Raw genomic sequence first — 17,494 nt, 5'->3', positions numbered from 1 at the left:
GCTTGTTTAGTATTTATTCGGTTAGGGTTGACTCCGTTGGGGGAGTCCAATATGATATCATGTCTACCTAACTTAGGTCTTTCTAAGTTTCGATGCCTCCGTTATCTCGTATGGGAGGCTGTCTTTAAAGGTGGTTGGTCTTGATTAACCACAGATGATGTCTACTGTATGCCGGGTAGCAGATCGAGGCCTCTAGCTTCCCCCGTCTCTTCTTTGCATGGTGCTTAAGATAAAAATCGAATGGGTATTCGGTCCCCAGCCAACTGTAACCACTTAGGGTCCAAAAGCATCGGGCTCCCTCCTTGAAGCCCAAGGCGGACTTCGTCCTAAACTGCTGCACTGGAGAGGGCTTGTCACATCAGCCCCCTTACGAATTTATCCAAGCCCATCTCGAACATTTCGTTCCGAACGCCTTCACCGCCTTTGTGTTCAACCGGCGAGAGCGGATTCTTAACAACTAAGCAGAGAGCTATTAGTACGGTGTTTTTCAACTTCCTCCCACACAGCCTCCAGATCATACAATCTCCCACTCCCAGAAAAGGTCAGCGGCGTAGGCACCCCCCTAGGCGTTCCACCCCAACTCCTCCATCACTCCGTGCGTAAAAAACAGCCCAACACAAGAAAGAAAAGACCGGGAAGTCAGACGAGAAAAAAAAACCCACCGTACTCGACCCAGAGGTTGATGTAGATCTGGTGCAGGACGTTCCGCATGCTGAGGGCGCCGGGCTCGGTGAGCATGGCGAAGCGGAGGTTGGTGGGGGTCTCGTAGTAGTGCAGCTTGTAGTGGGCGGTGCGGTAGGCGATGAAGGCGTCGTCGTCGCCGCCGAGCTTGCGCACCATGTTGCGCAGCGAGAAGACGGTGCCGAAGATGAGCTTCGCGTCGTCGTCGAGCCTACGCTTCGACGCGGCCGAGAGCGCGCTGGCGGGGACCGCGGCGGTCTGGGACGGGTGCGACGGGTGCGAGGGCTGCTGCGACTGCGGGCGCGAGGACGGCGGGGAGGTTAGGCTTGGTGTTGGGGCGGATGACGGAGGGGGCGCGCGGATGTGCCATTGTTTGGAGTATATACACTCCGCTGAGAGAGGTATGTTAGTTGTCTGAGTATTCCAACGTTATCTTATTGAATATAGGAGTGTAGAGAGGTGGTCTCTTACTATGGCGGTCGAAGATGTAGAATGAGTAGACCTGTATAGGCATGGCTTGAGGTAGCTACTGTAGCTACTATAGCGGGCTCGCGGCTGAAATCACATGCTCCGCAGTTGGAACGAGCGTGGGATGGAGTAGTGCTCGGGTCGGTACTGCGTATGTTCGTCGAAATTGCTAAAAATAATGGGAAAGCTTTCCAGGTTGGAATTGGAACGACGACCGGCAAGTCGGCACATGCCATGTACGTACTTCAATCACTATTTGCGGACCGGTCCAGGGGGGGAGGGGTCCAGACTTGCAGACTTTCAACCTTTCACTAAGACGGTAGGTACTTAGGCGAACTTAAAGTCGCAACCTACCTACATACATACATAGGTACATATAGTTGCGCGATATTCATTCTCATGTATTTCTTATATGCAGCTACTTATCAACACATAAACAAGAACCACGGGACAAAGGATTATGATAATTTCCTCGACTGGTTATTCGCACAAGTGCTTATTGTTACTTCAGCTGCTCAAGGGTTGAATGTGCCCTACCAATTCGTTATCTAGGGACGCGCCTGCCCGCCTTAAGAGAACTCTCAAACCCCTCCAGCGGGGATTAGAGCTGCAGGAGCAGGGATGATCGAGGTGAGTTTGGGGGCCGTGATTCGCCCAATGGCGCAATTAGCTTTCTAGTTGGGCTAAACCTCTTGAAAATCCATAATCCTTGGAGCACATGGGGTATGGGGGGAGTGCCGGGGGAAGGCGCCAGAGAGAGAGAAAGTGAGACGGGAAAGAAGAAAAAAAAAACAGAACCTTAAGAAGTAGGCTTGAGTACTTTCGTACCTAGCTACCTAAATCCCGATCTCTTCTTCATTTCTTCCGTCTTGTCTAACGTTGAGCTTTTACTCCTAATAATCCCTTTGTCCTCTTACCCCAAATATACTTTTATCAATGTGTTAAAAACGCTGTCGACACCTTGGGGTTTCGATTTCACATTCGTCGTCTACGCCCCAAACAGATCAACGTAGACCACTATGGCGGACCCTCTATCTACCACCGTCTCAACCGCCTCTACAGTAGTGCAAGAGGGAGATGTCGAATTGGGAGGAGCCAAGACGCGAGTGCTTGACAGTTCGTTGAGCTTCCCCTCGTCGCCACATATTACGATCCAGCAAGATGTCGATGCGCCAGAGCGACCATCGCTTGCCCCTCACCTGTAAGTCCAAGAAGACTATTGTCCCCGCGATTGTCTTGGCTGCGTAGGTATCTACCATGTGGTTACGTGTTTGTCTAAGACATCTATTGCAACCTATTAGATCTGCGCCGCCTACCGTACCGAATTTCCCAAGTCCCATGAGGCATCATAGAAGGACGCCATCGCAACATCGCGAAGTCAAGGTTAGTGGGGGATCATCAAGATCACAGATCGCGTCATGAGCCGGGACCATGAACTAAGATCCTGTACCAGGAAACTCTCAATGCCAAGACCGAATATACCAACGACGAGACAGATGGAAGGTCGCAACAGGCCATTAATCAATATACTATCAGAGAGGAAATCGGGAGAGGGTCATACGGCGCTGTACATCTTGCTACAGACCAATTCGGTACCGAATATGTAAGCGCCATCCAGTTCGTCTCTTAAACCACAACATCCCTAATTAGCTTCGCGCCAGGCCATCAAAGAGTTCTCCAAATTGCGCCTCCGTAAACGAGCCCAGTCGAATATATTAAGAAGGCCCGAAGGAGGTAGACCGCGACTGGGACCTGGCCGAAGCCTATGGAGCGCCCATAAGAAACAACTCAGTCATCATGAAATTGCAGAAGCCAAAGATGCTCTATATTTAATACGGGAGGAGATTGCCATCATGAAAAAGCTCAACCACCCCAACTTAGTACAACTAATCGAAGTGCTGGATGACCCCGAGAACGACTCCTTATACATGGTTCTAGAGATGTGTAAGAAGGGAGTCGTCATGAAAGTCGGTCTAGATGAGCAAGCGGACCCTTACGACGACGAGCAATGTCGCCTATGGTTTCGTGATCTTATTCTAGGCATAGAGTATCGTGGGTTGTCATCGAGCTACAGTTTTATTGTATTCATACTAACTCTGCATAAGTACATTCTCAAGGAGTTGTTCATCGAGATATCAAGCCAGACAATCTCCTACTTACAGAAGACGATGTGCTCAAAATTGTCGATTTCGGAGTATCCGAGATGTTTGAGAAGCCAGAACATATGATGACCAGCAAATCTGCTGGTTCACCTGCCTTCTTGCCGCCCGAGCTGTGTCAAGTCAAACACGGTGACGTATCAGGCAAAGCAGCAGACGTATGGTCCATGGGAGTTTCCCTATATTGTCTCAAATATGGAAAGCTACCCTTCAAGCGGGACAACGTGCTAGATATGTTAGAGGCGATCCGAACCGAGGACTTACAAATACCCTCCGAAAACGAGGATCCGAATTTCGTAAATCTCATCACCAGGATCCTAGACAAAAATCCAGAGACAAGGTTAACTCTTCGAGAGATAAGAGTAAGTTTACCTAACCTAGTATCGTCAGAATAGCGGGTGCTGAACCAATTAGAATCATCCCTGGGTTACGAAAGGAGGTACAGATCCCCTGCTTTCGGAAGAGGAGAACTGTTCAGATGAGGTAGAAATGCCGAATGCTCTAGAAGTTAACCACGCATTCACAAGGAAAATGGACCACCTGGCCTGTGTGGTAAGGGCCACTGTCTCCCGTGTGATGTCCATATTTGCACATATTAACGCACGATCCTAGTTGAAAGCGATCCATCGGTTTAAGAGCCTCACTTCTAGGAGTAGATTCTCAACGCCCGAGATTAGGACGCCTCAGACACCACATCCGCCAGAACTAGCAGAAAAGGAGGCAGTACCAGAAGTCACAGAGACTTCCACACTATCCACGGCTTCAACGGACGTTCCCGAGACTCCTCCACAGCCGACGCGACAGAAATCGATTGCGGAAGAAGCGGCGGAGCTCATCAAGCAACGCAGAGCTTTCCTTGCAGCACAGAAGCACGCTGCAACCCATCCGCCGATGCCGCTCGGAGAGGGTGAGAAGGGCCACGCCCATGACCTAACGGATAAGGCACCGCTCTTCCTAGGTATTGGCACCGGCGGACACGATGACTTCACTAGTTCTGAGCCTCCAACTGATGTTGTATCTGATTCACCTACCGGGATCGACTTCGACGTGTACGATCGTGCCTTCGAGACGGAAATCAAACGCATCCGCTCCGATAGGAAGAAAGGCCGCGCCAGGACCTATCTTACGAGGCTTGTAGGGGAGCAGGAAATGGACAAATACGCCGGTGATGATTGCATGGTTCTCGAGGCCGGAAAGACGCTAGTATCCAACGCGTATGCGCACGGCTCGTCAGCCGTGGGAAGAGGATTGAACCATTTTCACGAGGCAACGGAACGTCTGCATCAAGGCAACAACGGCGTGGAGGGGGAGGAGCGTAGAAGCCCAAGTAGCGTCTCGGAGGCGGTCGAAGCAGCGAAAGAGAAGGGACACAAGTTCGCGAACTTAGTAACGACCATGATGAAGGACCCTAAGGAGAAGAATACGAACTAAAGATAACGCTTAGTGAGCATTCCGAGGTCTCCGGTATGAAGAGGGTGTCTGGTTCCAAATGATCGTGATGTGGCGCGTCACATCATGACGCGAAAATTCCCGCGGGATGTTCGGACAACAAAAGTGAAAGGTGACGGAAATGCGATTCCCAAACTCTCCAGCAAGCGGGCGTTCGGGCTCTAGGACGGCAAGGTAGGAAAAAGTGGACTTAAACGGGACCGAATTTCGTTTCATGACACGCAAACAGGTATCGCGCAGGCCGCGAGATCGAGATAGCGGGACGGATCGGAAGACGAAAAAAATCTAACTAACTATCCAATGCTGTCATGGATCCTCTCCACTGCCCTGCTCGCGGCCTATTATCTAATTTCTGGCATATGAATCGGGGGAGAAGCGCGACGATCAAAGTCGCGATATATCATCTACGTAATCCAAGTAATGACCAATGATTCGCCCATGACTCGAGACATTATGTCGAGAAAAAGAAAGCAAACTCGGCGAAATGGAAACTTGCTCATAAGATGGATTGGGTGAGACGAAATCGACCAAAGTCCTATGCGATCGGGGTTCGTTTGCTCGTCGAGAGATTCGGATGTGGCTACCGAAGAGAGCGTAACCACCCATTAAGAGGTATTACATACATACAGCCGTAGTCACGAGCGGGAATCATTGCCACATCCGTCCAACTGACGAGCGCGCCTTATTTGTTCCTTGCTATTGTAAATTTTTGCAAGGAGCTACTTATAATCTAACGTACACCCGTCGCATTATTCTTAGAGGTGAAGGCTGGCGAGTTTGTTAAGGGAGTACCTCCGCGATCCTACTTATCAAGTACTCCATATAATATATCAGTTACATACATACATACCTAGGTACTCTACTTGACGCATTACCTTACAGCCCTTCTTTTTCTTTTCACACCGCGGGAATAAAAAAGATCTCACCTCACACACAGGAAAGGAGACAGGGAGACAGGGAGAGAGGATCGCGGAAAGTTAACCAAAGAGCGCTCAGAGTTCGACACACGTGTAGAGCCTGGCCAATGCCGTAGGTGAGATAGAAAAAAAAAGTTGCATGCCGGGGCGAGGTTTAAGGCAGGCTTTTTGGGTTTGGCCGGGAAGCGGGAAGGCTGAGACCCGGGTCCGTACACCGCTAATCACCAGCTCGATCGTTATCGCCGTCGTGTTTCATGATGGAGAGGAGGGCAGGGGAGGCTGTCGAGTTAGGGGGCCTAGAGTAGAGGAGTAGAGATATGGGAAAGGGGGGGCCTGGACCTATGTATGTTCTACAATACCTTGCCCTACCCTGCCCTGCCTTGCCTTGCCTTGCCTTACATATGATATTTACCTTTACATACATACGCTCTACGGCGCGTATGGTCCGGTGTCTCTCGCGTGATGATGATGATGATGGCGATGGCTAGAATTGCGTATTGAGACAAATAGAAAAATTTTGTCTAATGTGTGTTATTCCTGCTTTCCTTGCATGCTCGCTTATTCGCTTCAATAACCTCAAGACCTTCAAGACACCGATAGCTCCCGCTCCGCCCCGTACCGTGTTTCTGGCCTAGGGGGAGAAGCTCCCTCCGTCCCCCCTTTCTTAATGCAATTGCCAGCTGGAACCTCTGTCCCCTTCGTCTCTTTTTCCCACTTCTTATTCCCATTCTCTTCCTCTCCTCCTTCATTTCCCGCCACTGCTACCTGTAGGCACGCGGACAATGGAAATGTTAGACGTATGTATGAACAACGAAGCATATCAAGAAAATGACAAAAGCTAAAGAGCTAAATGGACCCCCCTCAGGGTAACCTAACCTAACCCCGGATTTATGCACTTGCCGCACCACACACCAAAAGAGCTAGCTCGGCAAGCGAAGAATCTAGATTCCTCGTCAAGCTTTCCGGCCGGGCCAAAAGTATTCGTGAAAGGGCCTTGGCGGAACCATTGGTCTGTATAAGTTTGGAATCTACAAAAATTTCTTTCTTCCCCTTTTTCCTTTTCGCTTCTTTTGCTAGAAAAATCCTTGATTGCTGTTGTTGTTGTTGTTGTCCTTTTTGCTTGGCCCCTTCGGCAATTCATCATTGGCGCCCGCCCTGGCAATCTAGGTAGCTAGGCCTTCGCGGCAAACAACAAACCCAAGGATCGCAGGGAAGATTCGGTGCAATCTCGTGGCGAAGATGGACTCGTGATACTACAGAGCCTTCCTCTGCTGTTGTATCGTGCCTTGGGGTAAGGTAGGACTGTCAAATTACTAAACCTCGTCCGTGGAGAGAGACAAGAGACGCCTCGCCTCGACAGCAAGATGGGAAAATAGGGAAAAGATAGACAAAAACCCCTTTTCCCAGATTCGTGTTCCACGCGTCACTTTTGATATCTGAGTAGCTGTCTCGGTTCTTAACCTCTCTCGGGGATTACCTACACGTTAGTCTGAAACATTGACATCCCACGTTTTTTAACTCCTCTACGTAACGATACACCATAAGTGCCGTGGGTGCCGTGGAAGTCTTCTACGATGGAACATGTACAGGTAGCGACGAGGGATTTAATGAGACGACAGCCTCAACCCGCATGGCCGGCTACGACGGTGATTGGACGGCTTCTCCAAAAAAAGAAATACATATAATTTAGATCACTACCATAACAATTCCTGATATAGCAGTATATAGCAGTTGCAGTGTAGAGCATCATCGCATATGACGCCACTAGACGACCGTACGACAAGCAGGGGAATGATATACCTAGTCTTCCCCAACTCCCTGAACCTCCTCTTCTAAAACAGGAAGCCTGTGGTCGTATATCCCCAGGTTTTTCTGGTCTCCGGTCTCCTCATGTTTGCGTGGTAAGTATGCCGAGGGCATAAAATGGTACTCTGGCGTAGGTGTGATAGCCGAGGCGACTGGATAGATGTCCCTAGGATCTAGAACTAGTCGATTATTTTCCCGGTAATCTCGTCTGAGTTAATTGTGCAGTGTGGGTGCACAGTCAGAGGAAGCCGGCTGCCTTTTTGATGTTGCTATCTGGTGTTGGAGTTAACCAGCCAGGCTCAAGTAGGAAATCCTATCCGACCTCCGATTTGCGTTGGCCGGCGCCATCGTACTTAGGGAGCCCCGGGTTTAATAAGGGACATCCGGATAGGCGCGCCTTCTTACCACAATTTACGAGATCCATCATCGACTTCCCCTGCCCCGCCTCTAAGCGGTTGATGAGGACTGGAGAAGGATGGGGACGAAGAGGCTAAGCTCTGGAGGAATTGACCCAAATCAGCGCTATGCAGGCGAGCTACCGACCCCCAAATTAACCATTTCGGTAGGCTGACTCTTGGATATTGGATATTCAATATTGGCTTGTTTTTTCAGCTCCCTTAAATTCCGAGTCGTTTGGTCTCGGGTCTACAATCTGGCCGACTGTGCTACCTCTTTCCCCAGCCTTCCGCGTGGAGGAGAAAGGCGTGGAATTCGAAGTTTTTGATTCAAGCGAGCGGTGTGGTGCCAGATGCGAATTCGGAGGGCTCCCGGCTCAACTGCAGAAGCTGGCCGGGATGAATGTTGTAGACAGGTTAGATACCTAGGTAGGTAGGTAGACAAGGTAGGAAATGCTACCATGGGCCGTGGCCGGTCTTAAAAACACCACCGCTTAAGAAATAGGCTTAAAGTACGTTGAAATCCATAATATCGCTTGACAACTATGTGAGCGGGAGATTGTATGGCTTTACGGCCCCCATTACGGATTAGGCCATGTCGGTATAAGTATAGTATCCAAGTATCTGACACAGTGAAGAGGATCGACGCAGACACATAGTTGAGACATGTGGTTATCGGAATACCAGGCATATGATCTTCATTGCATGGTGGCCAAATACCTTGGCATTGATATCTGTCCGCTTCGGGTTTGTTGATGGTGTATAGGTAGGCGTACAGGTATTTCGTTGTCACTTTTACTTTTTCCCTGCGGGTGCGCAGGCGCGGATGCGGGACTCGCAGGCTTGCAGGTCGGCTGCAGATGGAAGAACGGCCACTTGGCAGGAACACAGACGGCCAGGCGTCGAAGATGGGCAGGCAGGCAGGATGGGATAATCAGATAATGCGTACTCCCGAAAACGCTGTACACATGAACCTAGGTAAGCATTGTTTGGTTCGCAGGGATAGGCGGAAGACGCTGGACGGAGATGACATCCAAATGTGTTGGAGCTGACAAGGCTCAATCACAAGCTTGCGAGCAGCGGATTCATGACGTCAGCTGCCGAATTGGTAATGAATCCAGCAAGCGATCAGGTCAGAACGTCTTCTCAGATGATCATGATATAGCTTGCTAGCCACATGTAGATTGGCTAATACAGAGCCAGTGAATCAGCTCTGCCGAGTAAATCAAGCCGATTAAGCTTGCGCTTGAGACGATACGGCTGTACGGGTTATTTTCCTGGTGTAGATCGGAAAAGGTAAGTCCTGTCACATACTCGCCAACCCCTCCCAGACTACTGGGTCCAATTGCGATCTCGTCTGTTCAGGAGCCAAGAAGTCATAGCCCTACAACACACCCGTAGTGCGCGTAGTACGAATTGAGATGCTCCCGCACGCCACAGCCGATTCGGAGCGGAGAAGACACTTGCCCCTTTATGTAGAATAAGCTGCCGTTGGAGGCTGTCAGGAGGCCTCCGGGACGATAATAAGTCAAATGAGAAGGAAGAGAAAAGAGTGCGGGAAGCTTGGCGTGCAGTCGGACAGCTCTGGCCCGCATGGGAGCAAGCTTTCGTGCTTCGACTTGATATGCATGTAGCTTTAGCTACAGCAGTAGCTATGAGAAGCTTTCGACATCATGACTGGCCGCCTGCAGCAAGGATAAACGTGCAGTTTACCCACTTCAAGAACCCTCCCAAGGGTTCCCGTATGTAGCAAAACGCAAAACAGCAGTAGGTAAAAAGTCGGCCCCTTTTTTTCGCCAGATCATCGACGCATGTCGATGCTCCCCTGCCTTTACGTAGCGAAGCTGATATCTGATGGGGAGGAGGAAGGATAGGTAGTATAGTAGGAGTATCAGGGAGCATGTTAGAATAGTGGGCAACTTGTAGCGGTGAGCGTATTCGAATTGGCTATGTTTTGCATTCATGGTGTCGGCGAACGCAAGGTGACCGGTAATCACGAATACTCGCAACATGTGGTCTCGGGGTCGCAGTAGCCGAGCTAACTAGCCCAGACGGCCGTGGCACGAATGCCCAGATTTGGATGTTCCAGTTTCGTTATTATTTCTCATTATTAGCTGAGCATGGAGCATGAAGGGAAATGCCTCATCTAATGGTCAGCACAGGTACGCCATGCAACATTAGAATACCTAGGTAGGTAGCTAAGATAGCGGCTGGCGGTGCTCCCGTAAGCTACTCCAATAAGTTAGATAGGATGCTGTGTTCCGAGGCGGGTATAGTGTCATTGTTGAGGCTATTTCTTTTATGTTCCACTCTATTGGTAGTCGAACAAATAGGGCTCTAACATTATAAAGATGTGGGGGTTGAGTTCTAAAGTGTGTTGAAGTCTAAAGTGTGTCTGTGTCTGTGTCTGTTACAAGAGAACTAGACTAAGATCTGAGCTGAGGTGGGTAAAGACAAAAGAGATGAAGGTGGTACGGGTGGTAAAGGTTCGTGGTACACGGATTCCATGATAGAGGCACAGGAACAAGAGAAACAAGTACCGGAATGCCAATGCTTCTTTATTTCGATACATAAAAAAATGACGGGGGATGGTGGGAATGATGCTAATGTTAGATTGATCTGGAATGGGCAGAAGCCGAGAGAATTGCCAAGGGTCTAACGGTTCGTAAGGGAGATGGGAACAAAAAAAGAGGTTTGTCGGTAATAGCCGTTGTTAATCTGGCATGAGGCTCTTTGTTTTAATAAACGCGGGTTAGATGACCTCGTGGCATCTGGATACAACACAACGTACCCTTCAGTTGGTTAGGCGAGGGTGGGAAGAGACCTGATTGTTTCTCTCCTTTTCTTGTCTTGTTGGGATGGAGGTGGGATGATTGGTATGATGGCTGGATGGTAGATAGAGGTTGACGATTCTCAAAAGAGATGGATCGTGTGTTACTCAGAAAAAAAGTCCTGCAGATTCTAGATTAACCTACTGGGGAACTAAAAGCCCACCAATGGCAACTCCCGCAGTTCTTGTTACTTGCAGAGAATTCCATTTCCGTTGCGACATTCACCTAGCATCCTGTATAATGCAAGTATTCTTTCGTTTAGACTTTAGACTTTTTGACTGAGTGTTACCCTGGCAAACTTAACAACTTTTGGCAGGTACAAACAGATTTCCGTCACCGCCAATAGCGTACCTATGTATGTCGCACACATTCGATTAGCGAGTATATTAGTCAGATCAAATCAAAGGGACTGTGCAACTCATGTTGCGTAACACTTTCCCACAACTTTTCCACCGCTGCGTTGACAATCAAATGGCTAACTGAACTTAGACATAGGTACACCTCCAGGGTTACAATACCCACGTAGATACGTACCGATCGAAGGTAACCCCAAACCAGCAAAGAGCGTGGATGTGACTAGGTAGGGATAGATGTATGTACGTATGTAGGTTAGGAGGTTACCTAAATTACGAAGTACCTAGTATTAGAATGATACGGTACTGAATACTTACCTAGCATATCCCACCCACATCTTGACTGTTAACATGCATCCCACTCTATTTTTGCGAGGCCATTTTCGAGACGATCTCTTCTTCTGGCACATTTCTCTACACGAGCTATGTACATATAATACTATACCTAAGTAATCATAAGAAAAAGTTACTTGTGTGATTTTTCTCTTCTTCTTTACCTGCACAACATATCTAGATACTTATCAATTCCACGTATCTAGCATTAAGTAGATATATAATGCGAATACAAAAACCTTGACATCACCTTCATCGCAAAAGCGGACCAATACTTTATTTTTAACTCCCTTTTTTTTTCTTATCCTCTATCTCTTTGCAAGTCAGAAGTCGGCAGCTAGCAATCGATTATTCATTCCTCAGCCTAGACAGAAAGAATCGGCAGTACCGTACCTCTTTTTTCCTCTCCACTTGGACTACTTTGACTTGGATCGACTCAAACCTGGCTTCGCACGAATCTTAATTCTAGCTGCTTCCGTCTCCTCTCTCTCTCTCTCTCCCTATCCCTATCCCTCTCCCCTCCGCTCCGCGCGCCCCGTCGCCCTGTTCTCTTCTTCTCTCTACACTAGTCCTGGCTTCTTAACGATGACCGTCTTCACTTATACGAAACGAAGTCTGGTCAGTCATAATCTGCGCCGTCTCTAACATTAGCTGGAACCCTCCCAAGGTTCCTATCGATTCGCCTCCACTCGAACCACAACCACCATTCACACCATTCACACTATTCGCAATACGTAAATACATAAATACGTATTCGGTTCATTCGGTTCGTTGCCGATATCCCGCTCTGAACCCCCAGTGTCTCGAACGGTCAACCATCATCCATCACCATTCCACATAATTTTGCCCTACCTCCAAGGTACCTAGGTAACTTACCTAACCTACCGGAGAAAGACGCTATCCATATCCATATAATACATAATATCCATCAGAGGTTATTCACTCACTGCTAGTGGGAGGATTTAAAATAGCCTGGCTTTTCCGTAACTAGCTGCAACTCTTTTCGAATACGCAATTCGCTATTCGCTACTCGTTACGCCGGATACACAAACAATATCTAGTGGATTCCTGAAGGCTATTTTCTACGTATTAATTATTACGTTCAACTCTATTTTCGTCTTGTTTTAATTTTTTTACCTTCTCTCTAAATCTTTCCTTTTTGAGATATTACCAAAGATACGACCGATACCAATTTAGTTAATTACGGGAAACGAGAGAGTTAAATCATAATTCCACACTGGGCAGCCGCAACCTGCGCAATCAATCCAAGATATTTGAATTCATAGTTCGGACGACCCAACGATCTAAAAAAAATAAATCACCACCCAGAACCTGGACCACCAGCAAGAGGCTAGAAGCTAGACTACTCTAAACAGTAGTCCCGGTTCGCCTCCCCACACTCTTGCCCTACTTTGATTATTAACTTTACTTGTCACGGGAAACTACAAATTCCCAGCATCCCGCTTCTAATTAATCTTCCCCTTTCCCACTTCTTCATTGCGAAACGCACCCGACCAAATCATTCCGCTGTTTTGCAATCCGTCATCAGTGTCGCCAACACCTGGGCGTAGCCCACCCCCAAAGGCGACTCGAGCCGCCAAACCACTTCTCGATTCGCCGGAACTAAGCCTTCCATCTCCCCGCCGCTGCCCCGTCGCCAAGTGACCTTTTTCCTATTCGAGACTTAGAGACTCAGATCGATTGTAAAAAACCTCCGCCCAACATATATTACCTTTCCGCGCAGAGCACCCTCCCTCACTTTTAATCCTTCAGAAATGTCGAGCAATTCGGAAAAGACGGTTTCACCCAGCGCCTCAAAGCAATCGTCAATAAAATCATTCGAGCTCGCCACAAAATCCCCGAAGATACGACCCCAGAATGGTCAACCTATTAACGATGCCCTTCATGCCGAGGCTCAGCCGAGGCAACCCGAGAAGGCTTCCATCAAGGATAGGTTAACCCGGATGTTCTCCAATAAGGACGAACTGCCCAGATCCGGCCTTGTTGATGCCTCACAGCCTTCCAAGCGCGCTGTCCCAAGCCCCTCTCCCAGCCAGACTGGTGTCGCATCACCAGCAAAGCCAGCCTCCGTAGCACGCAAGCCATCCTCAGCTGACCCAACTGCCGCGACAAAGTCGGTGCACCACCACCAACGGTTTGTCATGAATCCAGATGTTGCCGGCGGCCACGAACATCACCTCAAGGGTAGCAAGCGACAAGAGAAACTGTCCGACATGTGGAAAACCCTCCTTGGAAGGAAACAAGATCAACCGCCCGAAGCCGATTTATCTTTGGTCTCTAGCTGGGTCGATACCCTGAAGCAAGAGAAGGAGTCGCTGGCCGGTGATAGGAAAGGAGGGCCCAACCAGAGCTCCACTCTAGTCGAGAAGTATGGTAAATGCCAGGAGGTTGTGGGCCGCGGCGCTTTCGGCATTGTGAGGATATCGCACAAGAAGGTGGATAACGGAGAGAAGCTTTTTGCCGTCAAGGAATTCCGTCGCAGACCCGAAGAAACCGAGAAGAAGTATAGTAAGCGTCTGACGGCAGAATTCTGCATCTCATCTTCGCTGCGCCATCCGAATATTATCCACACCCTAGACCTGCTGAAGGACCAAAAAGGTGACTACTGCGAAGTTATGGAGTATTGCTCTGGTGGTGACCTTTATACTCTCGTCTTGGCTGCTGGAAAATTAGAAGTGATGGAGGCCGACTGTTACTTCAAGCAGATGATGCGCGGCGTCGAATATTTGCACGAGATGGGTGTAGCGCACCGCGATCTAAAACCGGAGAATTTGCTCCTGACAAGCCATGGCGCCTTGAAGATTACCGATTTCGGCAACGGCGAATGCTTCAGGATGGCCTGGGAAAATGATGCCCACATGGTCTCGGGTCTTTGCGGATCGGCCCCTTATATCGCCCCCGAAGAATACATCGACAAGGAGTTTGATGCCCGTGCCGTCGATGTCTGGGCTTGCGGTGTTATTTATATGGCGATGCGAACTGGAAGGCATCTTTGGCGAGTGGCTAAGAAGGACGAAGACGAGTTTTATGAGCGGTACCTAGAAGGGCGCCGCGACGAGGAAGGTTATGGCCCGATCGAGTCGTTACACCGAGTAAGCTCTCTCCAATCGTCCTAGGACTTGATGCTCTTGCATGATACTAACGAATAACATGAAGGCTCGGTGTAGAAATGTTATCTACTCTATCCTGGACCCCAATCCTACGCGACGTATCACAGCGTCGCAGGTCCTCAAGTCAGAATGGGGCCGCGAAATTAAACTCTGCAAGGCTGGCGAAGAAGGTGTTTAAGCGATGCCGCTTTTTCCGAACGAGCACCTGCTCTTCGAGCAAGGGACGAGGACGTTTTAATGATCGGCCGATCTTGGAATGTTGTGTACCTTCGTCCCTTTGGTGTCCTCATCCCTTATAGGAGATGACGACCCTGATGTGCTTCGCTGCCTTGCCGAAAAAAAAGATCCTTCCATAACCCTGTCCAATCCACAAGCACGAGTTCTCAAATTCTCATTCATGAACTAAACATCCTTTCATTTTGCATGGAGTTCTGGTGAAATTACGGTTTCTTGCATCATCCTTTCATTCTCGAATTCGTATTCTTCACTACACATTTTAGTCTCGAAACTTCGGATCATAGCACCAGGATTTCCATGCGCAGCGCATCAAAACAGGATTGGTGGATAGATGCGCCACGCGCTCTGCGAGTGAGCGTCACGTAGGGGACAGCTCTTATATTCATGTCGTGCATCGGAATAGACGCATAACTCGCATTTCTCCTGGGCAGCTGCAGAGAAGGGAAAAGGAACTGGGCGGCTGGGGGTTGTCTTGTATTCTCGGTTCGGTTCGGTTTTACCTATTCGGGCGGCGTGTCCGGGGCGGGATATCACATAGCCAAGATCTGGTTTTGTTCATTCAAGGCGGCCTTCTCATTCGGAGCACTCTAGATAGGTGGTAGGCGGTATAGTTGAAGTTTAGAAGCTCCTCTTCGCGTCTTGTATCTCGACACTCTTCCGGGCGTGGACGGCAAATAAGGAATCGTCCAAGGCTTCAAGGGGACAAATGAATAATACCTCTGGAATAACAGTACATATTAGTCCCCGTCTTTTTCAACATGTTATATTTAGGGCAATGAATGGGTGGAGGGGATCTCGGTCGCCAACGCACATACACTCTGCCTAGCCAACAGGTTGGATATGGATCAATTTTATGTTGTCCAAGCCATGGGTATCGAAGAGAGAGTTGGTCTAGAGGGAAGAGAAGCTTAAATAGCCGTATGTATCGACTTCGGTCACATACAACAGATAACTCAAATTACGAGAAATACGAATGGCACGACGTGTCTATGAAAGTAATGTCGAGTCTGTCCATGAATAGGAAGCAGCTCACCCGTGACTACGTATGACAGGCTTCTTGTCCTCAACATGAATTTGACGTACCTAACGTTTAACAAGCCCTCGCACTCACCGACAGCCCAGTCATGACTCAAGGTTGAGTCAAGAGAGAAGAAACATGCATCCTCCCTCCCTCGTGACTCTACTATGCCCAATGGAGGCCCAGAGCAGTAAAACAGCATGTACCACCTCGCCCGTGTTCCTGACGCCACACTCGTCTGTCTCATCCTCCCCTAGGCACTTTCTACTGCTACTCCAGGACGACGTTCTCATAGAGTGAGACTGCCGTGAGCTAGTTATTATTATGTTGTCTCTGCGTTAGCACAATCGCATTACCGCATCACTCCCGCCAGGCATGAATGCCCGGAGCTAGCTCGAATGGCGGCACCAATTTATCATACAAACTGCTCTTTGCAAAACTTCGCTATCATGGTTATCGAGCCCCGTGTGATACTACGTAAAAGCGGTGCCAACCAACCTGAAATTTTACTAAATACGTGCCCGTCGCAATTGCATGCTGGGCAGGCATGTAGGTACATAAACAACATTATCACACCAAACTTCCACGTACGACCATAGGAGCTAGAGAACTCGGGATCCCGTCCGCTCTCCCACTAGATAAGCTGGCTACTGCCGGATCAGTAGTTGGGTCGGTGACGACCAGCGAATCCCCGGTGTTGTACGTTTCATTTCTATTTTTTACTGGTTTTTTTTGTTCTTTTCTTTCTTTTCAGGTATACCTATTTCCTATTCCTATTACGTACTAGGGAAAGAGAGAAGAGTTTTCCATGGGGAAAGGAAAAAAAAAAAAAAAAACTTCTATACGCTAAAGGATAGTGTAGATAGACAAAAAGTGAAGGTCCGCCTGGGGGTCGAACCCAGAATCTCCTGATTGACTCTTCGATCCGAAGTCGTAGTCAGACGCCTTACCATTGGGCCAACGGACCTTGTCTGCAATGTCTCCCGGAGGACTGATTGCAATGCCCTTCACTCTTGGTGTATATAAATCCTCGGCTTTGAGAGCGAATAATGTCTTCCTATTACCTTAGTGAGTAATTAGTTGATATAAAGAAGGGAAGGTTGTTAAAGTCATAAAGTTTGTTAATGTTTAGGAGCTGAGAAAACCTATAAACTTTCTATAACACTATCATATCGTATATATAGATAACACGCGGAGCAAAGGAAACTAGCTGATGAGCAAAATCTCATATAATCAGACACTACTGGACCAACACCATGCAGAGTTGTCTCACTAATTCTTTGTATGCCTTGCCGAGACCTACGTTACTATACTGATACATAAGACCCCTATATCCATAGTCACTTAGTCCCATTGGTTGCAAGGTACAGCAACATGCATCACACGAAGCATCAGAAGAATTTAGAAGAGTGTAGATTCGGGATCTATTCATCACAGGGCCCATTGAGTCGGGAAAGAGCCATAATTATGTATTTACCGGAACCCACTACCATAAGAGTTCCGGGCTCGCTCCTGATGCGAGCCGGCCTCTACGCGCAAAGCCATTCCTGCCCATTTCCCTTCCCTGAGCCAAGATGCTCCCGCGAATAGTGGAATAAATACAACGCCCCTCCGTCCCTCCGCCCGGCATGCCTCTTATGTGGTCGTGGCTGCCTTGGGAATTCCCACCCTGCCCTCAAACAGATGTACCACCCTGTCATACTTCATCTCTTTAAG

The 17,494-nt window shown here is 48.7% G+C and overlaps 3 protein-coding genes and 1 non-coding gene across 4 annotated transcripts; 2 read left to right on the top strand and 2 right to left on the bottom strand.

Moving 5' to 3' along the window:
• Nucleotides 1–57: 57 nt before the first annotated feature.
• On the bottom strand, nt 58–1,584 carry F4807DRAFT_362997 (snare-like protein). The gene is made up of 3 exons (XM_047995591.1): nt 1,153–1,584; nt 663–1,073; nt 58–457 (listed from the first exon to the last, which is right to left on the bottom strand). Exons 1-3 carry the CDS (start codon nt 1,193–1,195, stop codon nt 354–356), a joined length of 558 nt encoding a protein of 185 aa, XP_047856735.1. The 5' UTR covers nt 1,196–1,584; the 3' UTR covers nt 58–353.
• A 1-nt stretch (nt 1,585) lies between these two features.
• On the top strand, nt 1,586–4,940 carry F4807DRAFT_362945 (Pkinase-domain-containing protein). Its single transcript, XM_047995590.1, has 7 exons — nt 1,586–2,350; nt 2,451–2,532; nt 2,603–2,752; nt 2,811–3,201; nt 3,255–3,670; nt 3,723–3,860; nt 3,921–4,940. Exons 1-7 carry the CDS (start codon nt 2,169–2,171, stop codon nt 4,737–4,739), a joined length of 2,178 nt encoding a protein of 725 aa, XP_047856734.1. The 5' UTR covers nt 1,586–2,168; the 3' UTR covers nt 4,740–4,940.
• A 7,712-nt stretch (nt 4,941–12,652) lies between these two features.
• Nucleotides 12,653–15,120, top strand: F4807DRAFT_362906 (serine/threonine-protein kinase hal4). Its single transcript, XM_047995589.1, has 2 exons — nt 12,653–14,505; nt 14,570–15,120. The coding sequence occupies exons 1-2, from the start codon at nt 13,168–13,170 to the stop codon at nt 14,699–14,701; spliced, it is 1,470 nt and encodes a 489-aa protein (XP_047856733.1). The 5' UTR covers nt 12,653–13,167; the 3' UTR covers nt 14,702–15,120.
• A 1,535-nt stretch (nt 15,121–16,655) lies between these two features.
• On the bottom strand, nt 16,656–16,745 carry F4807DRAFT_t41. Its single transcript has one exon. It is a non-coding gene; the product is annotated as a tRNA-Arg (tRNA).
• Between the last annotated feature and the right edge of the window lie 749 nt (nt 16,746–17,494).

Source organism: Annulohypoxylon truncatum, assembly GCF_022578515.1.
Source record: "Annulohypoxylon truncatum strain CBS 140777 unplaced genomic scaffold F4807scaffold_7, whole genome shotgun sequence".
In the NCBI taxonomy this organism is placed as follows: Eukaryota; Fungi; Ascomycota; class Sordariomycetes; order Xylariales; family Hypoxylaceae; genus Annulohypoxylon; species Annulohypoxylon truncatum.
Note: the sequence above shows the minus strand (reverse complement) of the source record. Positions and strands in the feature narration are given on the sequence as shown.

Bases quoted from the DNA above. Each gene is read 5' to 3' on its own strand.
- F4807DRAFT_362945 (XM_047995590.1), top strand. From the start codon at position 2,169: ATGGCGGACCCTCTATCTACCACCGTCTCAACCGCCTCTACAGTAGTG. The intron at 2,753-2,810 runs GTAAGCGCCATC...GCTTCGCGCCAG, and splicing joins ACCAATTCGGTACCGAATAT to GCCATCAAAGAGTTCTCCAA. The intron at 3,671-3,722 runs GTAAGTTTACCT...TGAACCAATTAG, and splicing joins TAACTCTTCGAGAGATAAGA to AATCATCCCTGGGTTACGAA.
- F4807DRAFT_362997 (XM_047995591.1), bottom strand. From the start codon at position 1,195: ATGCCTATACAGGTCTACTCATTCTACATCTTCGACCGCCATA. The intron at 1,074-1,152 runs GTAAGAGACCAC...TACCTCTCTCAG, and splicing joins CTACATCTTCGACCGCCATA to CGGAGTGTATATACTCCAAA. The intron at 458-662 runs GTGGGTTTTTTT...CTCTCTGCTTAG, and splicing joins CAACCTCTGGGTCGAGTACG to TTGTTAAGAATCCGCTCTCG.
- F4807DRAFT_362906 (XM_047995589.1), top strand. From the start codon at position 13,168: ATGTCGAGCAATTCGGAAAAGACGGTTTCACCCAGCGCCTCAAAGCAA. The intron at 14,506-14,569 runs GTAAGCTCTCTC...AATAACATGAAG, and splicing joins CGATCGAGTCGTTACACCGA to GCTCGGTGTAGAAATGTTAT.